This window comes from Embiotoca jacksoni, unplaced genomic scaffold (genome assembly GCF_022577435.1).
Source record: "Embiotoca jacksoni isolate LCO1_2020_lvr unplaced genomic scaffold, fEmbJac1.0.p SCAF_1, whole genome shotgun sequence".
NCBI lineage: Eukaryota > Metazoa > Chordata > Actinopteri > Embiotocidae > Embiotoca > Embiotoca jacksoni.
Window position 1 is genome coordinate 15,697,084 of NW_027185229.1, and position 8,692 is coordinate 15,705,775.

At 42.9% G+C, this 8,692-nt stretch overlaps 1 protein-coding gene across 2 annotated transcripts; it reads right to left on the bottom strand.

The window, feature by feature from the left end:
- Nucleotides 1–2,985: 2,985 nt before the first annotated feature.
- On the bottom strand, nt 2,986–7,898 carry fezf2 (FEZ family zinc finger 2). 2 transcript variants are annotated; one of them, XM_069141787.1, is made up of 5 exons: nt 7,787–7,898; nt 6,594–7,469; nt 6,160–6,294; nt 5,910–6,042; nt 2,986–3,748 (listed from the first exon to the last, which is right to left on the bottom strand). In XM_069141787.1, exons 2-5 carry the CDS (start codon nt 7,356–7,358, stop codon nt 3,498–3,500), a joined length of 1,284 nt encoding a protein of 427 aa, XP_068997888.1. In that variant the 5' UTR covers nt 7,359–7,469; nt 7,787–7,898; the 3' UTR covers nt 2,986–3,497. The 2 variants fall into 2 exon arrangements, with proteins under 2 accessions (XP_068997888.1, XP_068997811.1); XM_069141710.1 differs by lacking the exon at nt 7,787–7,898 and having other exon boundaries at nt 6,594–7,775.
- Between the last annotated feature and the right edge of the window lie 794 nt (nt 7,899–8,692).

The following is an 8,692-nucleotide window of genomic DNA, read 5'->3' on the forward strand; positions in this document are numbered from 1 at the left end:
AAACAATGATATGTATTTTGTAATAAATTTGTGAAAACCAGCTGGCATCCTGTGCTTTAATTATTGTGCTGCTCGAAGGAATTAGTAGGCCTATATTCTCACAGAGTTTTGATCTGCTATACAGTGTATTAGGAATATTGTTACATACAATGCTTGTATTACTCTCTAAATGGCCCATCTACAGCCTCTAGGTTATTTTCTCAGATATTGTGGGAACGTTGTCTGCTGGCTGAGTGACCCAAACTGTCACCCCTCCACCCGCTCCTAAAGAAAAAAAAGCTACTACCCCGGGGACGCTTTAATTGGAATTTCATGTGGGCTAAACTGCGGGGAAACTGATGTAAGTTAACATTTGGTAGACTTAATTGGTCCTTTTCTCTCCCGCCTCCTCGATCGGGCACTTGCGGGCCGCCGCTGAAGCGTCCCCGCTAATCTCCCATTTACAATCAATTCATTCGGCCAGACAAAAAGTCCGCCTCTCGCTTTTCTTCTCTTCCTGTCTCAAACGAGCTCCTTTGTGGCCCATAAATTGCCTGAATCCCTCGGCGATCCCCCGTTGGCGGAGAGAGCAAAAAGAAAGATGTCCTCATGTTGTTGACAGCTGATTAGCGCGCGCTCCCGTCGCTCCCCCTCTGACTCCTCGTGGGCGCGCCTTAATTAAAGCTCCCGCTCGTCAATTAACGTGTTTGCGGAGGTTGAGCCGGTTGCTCAGATGTTGGAAGAGGCGCAGGAAAAAAAAAAAAAAAAAAAAAAAAAGGTGCGGGGAAAAGGGCAACTTGTCTGTCTTTAGGTTGTTTACTGCGCGGTACACATTTTCGTTCATGTCCCCGCAGCCTGCAGGCCCTGGACTCATGTGCGCACACGCGGCTGCTTGGTGTGTGTGTTTTCTTCTTCTCACCACACACATTGCCTTGGATATAAGACAAACCGATGTCTTTTAACGTACTAAGGTCATATCAGTCCTTCCTGTATTAGACTGCTGCATGTTCCCTGAATGGAAAGAAAGCGCAGGAAGTGCAGATGTGTGAAGATGGGCAGGGCGACCACTGAGGTCAAGTCACACATTACTTTTGTGTGGATTATTATTATTATTATTTTTTTTTAAGTAGACTCTGGTATTTGTTCACTCAGACTTATAGGCTATATCTTCATTGAATATTCGTAGAATTGTCGGGAAGGATTTGAAACAGAATAAAAAACCACCGTTTACGAGATTACTCACTGACAAATGAATATTTCAGACAATGTTGACATTTTGTATTCATCAGACAGAGATAGGAGGCGGGACATTAGGGCATCGGCTGGAATTTCACAGTAAAACATGGGGGGGGGGAATACTAATGTAGACTTGTAGGCTACTTTAATATGATTCCTATTTTCGACTTGTTCGAAAATTGCAAGACGTGGAATCTCATGTCCGTTCAGATCTCTGTTGTTTTCATCAAATGTTAACCTTCTATCCAAATTGTCGACAGCCGTGCTGCCGCTTAAGCCGTTTGAGTTCCCAAAGCTTTCCATCAATAGAGAAGAGCATCTCATTTAAATGTTAGTAGAGCTGCACTGACATGATGCCGCCTGGAGCACAGTTCCCTAATTGTAGGGCTTGCTGACCTCCGGCCCTGTAGTCTCGTTTAGTAAAGTTACCAGTTGGGCCGATTTTGCTGCAAACGTCTGTGTCTGGTGCAGACTTGATGAAATAGGTGAGCAGGGCATGCATCTGCTAACATTAGCCCTGCCAGGCTTCTGCAGGCCTGGCCGGCCCGGTCGAGCGCTAATTGGCTGTTAATAGAAAGAGCGCCATTTGGGAACACGGATCTGCCTCTCGACAGAATGTGTGCAGGGATAATATTGTTCCAGAAGCCGTGCAGAGAATAACTTGTGCTCCATTAACGCGGAGGCCCAGATGAGGAGCTGCGGCCTGAGTGCTCTATTATCTCCTGTTCTGATGAGCGGCTCAGGATGAGACCCCCCCCACACACACACACACCCCTCCTCCCGCCGCCACACACACACACACACACACACACACACACACACCAGTCGAGCCCCCCGAGGCCGTTTAGCTGGTTAACGTAATTCGCTTTCAAGGGGCCATGTTATCTCTGATTATTTGCGCCATTACGCCAGAGTCAAGTGTAAATGCTGCATTATTAAGATCGTGTCTGTCAATAAATGTTGAAGCAAAGTGGCTGCAGAGCATACAGTAGAGTCAGAGTGAGTCTATATGTGGCTTTCTACCAACACTCCCAAGATAAAACACCGAGAATTGAGCGCACTGACGCAGGTCCCTTCACACTGTCCGTAAACCGGCACTCGTTCTCCCGCTGATAGCCCCGTCATCAACAAATACATTATCGATCTTAGAAATAAACAAACCTGTCATCTCTTAAAGCTCAAAATCGTAGTATTAGATTTAGCTTAGCAGTCCAGAGGTATAAACTAATTGAATCAGGGGGAAAAATAAATAAATACAAAACAAAAAAAACAAGAAGAAAACAAACTTGACATCAGAAGAAGAATGTGCTTGTTAGACTACAACAACAAACCAGGTCACAAATCTAAACAGATTCCTTGCTTTTGAAATTGTACAGTTGATTTTAAGTAGCTACTGTTGTTTTCTGCTTTGTTTATTTGTTTTGTAATGTGTTGTCACTGTTGTTTATTTGTGTTAATGTGTTTTCCTTATTGTTTATTTCGGTTTTTTTTTCTTTGTTCTGTGTTCTCTTTTATCGATGACTTTTTATGTAATTCTAGTGTGTATTTACATTCTCAAAATATTTCCTGACATGTTTCTGCTCTTATTTTTCTAAAAGTATGAAACTGTGGTTTTAAATTTGTTTCCGTGTTGTCTAGCTTTGCAGCCGTCAGTTAAAACGCACACCGTTTTTTTTTTTTTTTTCTAGACTTAGCCAATATAACTGCCATGACATTTTTCAGTTTTATTTTCAAATCCCTTAAAAAAAAATTGAAACAATGTGGCTCAAACATTCAGTTTTCATTATAAGTTATAACTTATTTATTCACATTAACATTTTTTTTTCTGTGAACTACACAACATGGCAATGCACTTCTCAGGCATTCACAATTTAAATAACATTTTTTTTTTTTTTTTTTTAATATTTCCATACCCTATTATTTACAGTTCCATGGTGGAGACGGATGATTTCTCCCCCCGTTGGATGCTTCTGAGTGAAAATGCAGGAAGAAATTCTATCTGGACATAAAAGAAATCCCTACTCCTACAGGTTGGGACCCAGTGTTAAGTGTGTGGTGTTGTTCTTTATTCCCTGCAGTGTCACTTTCACAGAATCCTTAAACTTATTACCACAGCTCTATTTAAGAGATCATGTCCAGTTTTTCTTGGACTCCACCACCTTCTTCTTTCTGGACCTTCGCAAAACTGTTCAGTGTAGCTGCGAATGCAGCACCCACAGTAAGCCAGTCTCTGAGGCCTCGCAGCCCGAGCAGTGGAAGTGCAGCAACGAGTGAGCAGTGGCTCAGCTCTGCAGCTCCCTGGAGGCCTCTGACGCCCCAGATAAGACGTTGTCGTGCAGCTTCCTGATGTGTTTCTTCAGGTCGAAGTTGCGGCAGAAGCCCTTGCCACAGGTGGCGCAGGTGAAAGGCTTCTTGTCATTGTGTGTGTGCATGTGGAACGTCAAGTTGTAGACCTGGTGGAAGGCCTTGTTGCAGATGGAGCACTTGTACTGCTTTTCCCCGCTGTGTGTCAACTTGTGGTTCTTGTAGTTTCCTGGGAGATAACAGAAGGAACACATGAAGACATGGGATGACTTAACAGAAACATAATGTGAAGATGTGTCTTTGAGTGCAAAAACAGCTGCTTTCAACTATGATATTAATTATTAATTGATCTATCTATTGTCATTTAAACAATGTCAGCAACTTATGCCATGTGAGCTCATAAGAAGTCTTCTAACTTCTCTTGACCAGCAGTTCAAACCTCAGAATTATTCAAAGAGAAAAGAGTGGTGAAATTACAAACAATTGTCTTGTTAGTTGTTGTTGTTGTTGTTTTTTTTTATCCAAAATTGAACTCGTCCTTTCAGCTCTATATGTAACATGAACTGTGTGCAAAGTATGAATAACATCACACCAAGCTCAGGCAATTTCCCGTGACTTCTGGTGAAAATAACGTACCTTCATAAATATATATCTTCCTGTGTGAAAATGTGAAAAATAAAATTTGCAAACATAATTCTAAATGTCTTTCTTCTGCAGAATAGCATGATAAAAAAAATAAATATTGAGGCACAGAAAAAGAAGCCACAAAAAAAAAAAAGAACATGCATTATATTAGCCACTCTTCTTTGTCCTCTGGATTATTTGAGGTTAACTCTATTGGGACTTCAACATTTTCCCTTTGACTAAAAATGTAGTAAATTCTGATATAATATGTCAGCACAACCTGGGTTATGTGTGTGCCGCAGTGATGCCAGGTGGGTTAATTCCACCTTTCATTAAATATTTAAAAAAAAAAATATATATATATATATATATATATGCCAAAAGGAAGGTACAGTCATTTGGAGAAAGTAGATGCATTTTCTTCAAGAACTCAACCAAGCAGATTTTCAATCACAGATCAACAATTTTTAAATGACTGAAGAGAAGTAGGGGGGGGAGAAGGTGAGACACTGTACTTTTTTTTTTTTTTTACTGGGAATCTTATTAAAAAGTGAGGATGAAAGAGGCCCCCTTTTCTTCTCTTTTCTTTTCCTTTTCCAAGGTCAGCAGTTCGTTGCGAAGTTCGAGCCTCTTCGGTCCCTCTGCTCTGCGCAGTCTTCATTAATCAGGTTTTTGTGTGTTGAAGTCAAGAAGTTGTCAAACTTTGTCAAAATCAAGTACAGCGACAACTCCAAAAAAAAAAGAGCCCCGATTCCCAACTTTGCCGGGGTCTAGCAGCTGACCCAGAGCAAATGCTGCCGCCTTGAAGGGAGCATTAGTTCGTGTAAAGTGACATGTCCTATTTTCACTGATCGCTTCATGCTCATCGGTGAGCCTGCAATTATTTCCCCTTTTCAGATCTCACAGACAACTGTGAGCAGCAGCATATGGTGCTGCTTTTTTTTTTTTTTTACCCCAGCTCGTATTTATTTCAGCACGCTGACAAATCCAAAAACTCAGGATTCCTCCAGACAAACAGAGACCACTGCATGGCGGCCCTCTCACAGAAATATGAGTGTTGAAGAAACTCTAAGCTGTCATTGTCGAGAGAGAGAAAAATCTGTCTCCTCCTGCCAAATGAAATGCAGTGAAATTACTGCACATAATATCGTATTTTGATCAAGTCTCAAGTCCAACTACGCAGGAAAACAAATGAATGCCCGCAGCAACACTGCAAAATACTGTCCAACAGCATTAGAGCCCAAAATCAATCAGCCAGAAGCACGCTGCATGAAATTCCTCAAACAAACGGGACGTTTGATTCTCACCGAGTTCTCATTTTCTTTCATAAAAATGTGATTTAAAAAAAAAAAAAAAAAAAAAAAAAAAAAAAATTATTTTGCATCTATAGATCGCATCGGATTTTCTGTAAACTCACTGCCTTAAAACAGGAGGATAATCAATAAATATGAAGAAACGAGGCCCTTCTTGAAACAAGCTCCAAAGCGCGTTTTTCTTTTTTTTTTTTTCTCGGCTTGATAATACATTTTGAGACGCAACAAAAGAGAAAATAAATATTATATTTTTTTTGTATCATATAATTTGGAGTACAGACACACCGAGAGCTACCAAAATATGTTTGGTAAATTAGAACCATCTGAGGATTTTGGTGCCGGCTCAAGTAAAGCCGCAAAGGGGAAGTTTTGAAAAATGTTCCTTCCTAATTCGGCTCATGTTTTTTTTTTTTTTTTTTTTTTTTATAAACATGGTATCAGCGGGTCATTTACCTTTCTGGTGGAAGCCTTTGCCGCAGAACTCGCAGACAAAAGGTTTGTATCCGGCGTGGATTCGTACGTGAGTGTTGAGCGTCGAGCTTCTGTTGAACGCCTTCCCACACTGGTTGCATTTATGAGGCTTTTCCTTTTAAAGGGAAATTAAAGAGAAAAAAAAAAACTGTTGAAACGAAAATAAAATGAAAAGTGGGATTTTTAGTAAGTCAGACACTGATGAAGTGACGCGGTGTGCGCCGCGTCTCACCTGCGTGTGGATGATCTTGTGTCTGCACAAGGTGCTGGCCTGCCGAAAGCCCTTCCCGCACACTTTACACACGAAGGGCCGGGCCCCGGTGTGCACCGGCATATGTCGGGTCAGATTGTAATGCGCGTTAAAAACCTGCGGAGGATACAAGAGCACACGGAATATTAGCAAGAATAATTTTAACAAACAACAGCAGAGATTTTAGATTGTCAGTCCCTCTGAAATCTGCGCGTAAAATACTTCAAATTTAGACTAACCGGAATTTAATGCAGTTGCTAACGAAATATTTTTTTTTTCAATTAGTCATTGTCAAGTAAAAGTTTTCGTTGTAATAGAATACGTTGATACATTATCATTATTAAAACGTTAAATTTGAATAGAAAAAAAAAATTGTTGTTCAGTAGTTTTCCAGCTGCGTTTCGTCCCTTTCTTACCTTTCCACACACTTCACAGGTGAAGTTTTTCGGTTTTCCATCTGCACTGCCGCTGCCGCTGAGTTTACTGTGCGTCTTGACGCCGTTCTTCTCGGCGGTCAGGCCGTGGTTCTCCTTCACTATCTGGTCCAGCTGTCCCGGCAGATGTTCCTTGTGCGGGTATTGAGGTGTGGGAAGCTTCTCGGCGCCCACCCCGGCCAGCTTGGCATTCTCCAGCAACAAGAGTCTGTGGTGCGCGGACAGAGAGGCCTGGGCCTGCGGGTTGGAGAACCAGTGTCCGGCCAACAGCTCTGACTGCTGGTAAGCAGAGTCCAGGTAGTTGAGATAGTAGAGTGAGCCGCCGCCGCCGCCGGGCACGGAGACGGTCTGGTGGATGACCTGCGGTTTCACCACCCTGCTCCCAGACGTCAGCAGCGGCTGTTTCAAGACCGGGTCCGCTTTGCCGCACATGCCACAATTCCCTTTACACGGAGCGGCAGCGGAACCGCAGAAAGTTCCCCTGAAACTGGCTCTCCACAGTTCTGAGTAGTTCATCAGCGCCTTGGCTTGGAGGTCGTAGCTAAAGGGCTGCAGCGGGATCATGCAGGGAATCGGGGAGCAGATCCCCAGCAGCTTCTTCCCCTCTGACCGCTCCTCCGCGCTCCTTTTTGGCTCCGAGTTCTTGGACATGATTCGGTCTATGGAGAAGGCCAGGGTTTTGGGAGCCGCGGACGGCACGGTCCTACCACAGGACATAACCGTCTCCAAGGAGGCAGAACTTGCCATTTTGCTGTTGTTGTTGTTGTTGTTTTGTTTGCAGCAGAGCAGAACTTGGTGTGAGCAACTCCCGGTATAGTTCCGACTCGCTCCTCCAGCTGCCCGCGTCTTTTCACTCTCCTGAGCTCCCAACAGAAAAGACAGGAGGACACATCAGATTAATAAGCACCTTGCTGTCAGTGTCACGCATTTGCATTCAAATGGCCATCCCCCCGCAACAAAAGCGTCCAGGGGTGATGGATTAATGCTCATTAACTAGTGCACACAAAATTAACAGGACATTACAGAGCTCGTTGGAGAAGAAGAAGAGGAAGAAGAAGAGGTGAGAGGAGTTAAAAAAAAAAAAAAAAAAAAAAAAAAAAAGACCCCAAAAAATGTTGCAGTCGGAGCTCCAGGGGAACGTGAGAGCATAAAGTTGAGTCTGTGTTGGAGTTTACCTCTTTAATGGTCAGATGGGAGTGGAGAAACCAGCCGACTGCTCTCTGTCACATGTTGGCAGCGCCCGCCCCTCCTCAGCGCGGATCAGTGTCTCCTGACATCAGCGGGCACCCAAACTCTTAACTGGGTGACAGGGAGACGCCCTCAGCAACCTGCACGCCCTCATAGCAAAATATATAGAGGGGTTTGGCACGGGTTATAGGCTTCCATATGTCAACTGCGAAATAAATATGAAACCGTTTCCCTCAAGAGAATGGAAGAACATGTTCTGATCATAATTGTGTTTTCATTATTAAACAGGCATTGGAGGAGCTGAGTGCGTCCACTGCTTTAATTTGGTTAACAACACAGTAATCTTTTTTTTTTTCTTTTCCTAGTTTGTAATTTTTTTTTTTTTTTTTTTCAGGAGAGAGCTGCTAATCCTCGGAGATTGGATCCCTTCTTTTCCACACCGCCTTATACTTACTATTTGTATAAATTCGAGGACGTCCAATTTCCACCTGTTTAAGAGCGCAGACTCCCTTTGGATCCTATTAAACGTTGTTCCTCCTTCCTATTCAAAAGAGGCAATTTTCCAGAGCGATTCAAGGCTCAGCTCAGCGCAGTGAGGGAAAAAAGAAAGAAAAAAAACGCAAGCTCTTTCACTTTTAGCCACTAAAGCACTGCGTGAACCTGTTTTTTTTTTTTTTTTTTCTTCTTCTTCCTGAAATAGAGGGACGGATTAAAGAGGGAGAGAGGAAAAAGAAAAGACTTAGCTTGGTTGGAGGTACACAAGGACAAAGAAAAGAGAGGCTTTTTCTCTAGAGGCACACAAGAAGTTTGCTGGAATCCACAGTGTTGTGTGGGAGTTACAATGAGCAGCAGCCTCTCTTCTATTCGCCACAAGGGCCGTGTTGAATTCATGT

What these genes read in the sequence shown, in the direction of transcription:
- fezf2 (XM_069141787.1), bottom strand. Translation starts at nt 7,358, where the DNA reads ATGGCAAGTTCTGCCTCCTTGGAGACGGTTATGTCCTGTGGTAGGACC. An exon ending in CCTGTGAAGTGTGTGGAAAG is followed by an intron (nt 6,295 to 6,593) that starts GTAAGAAAGGGA and finishes TATCCTCCGCAG; the next exon opens with GTTTTTAACGCGCATTACAA. An exon ending in ACAAGATCATCCACACGCAG is followed by an intron (nt 6,043 to 6,159) that starts GTGAGACGCGGC and finishes TCCCTTTAAAAG; the next exon opens with GAAAAGCCTCATAAATGCAA.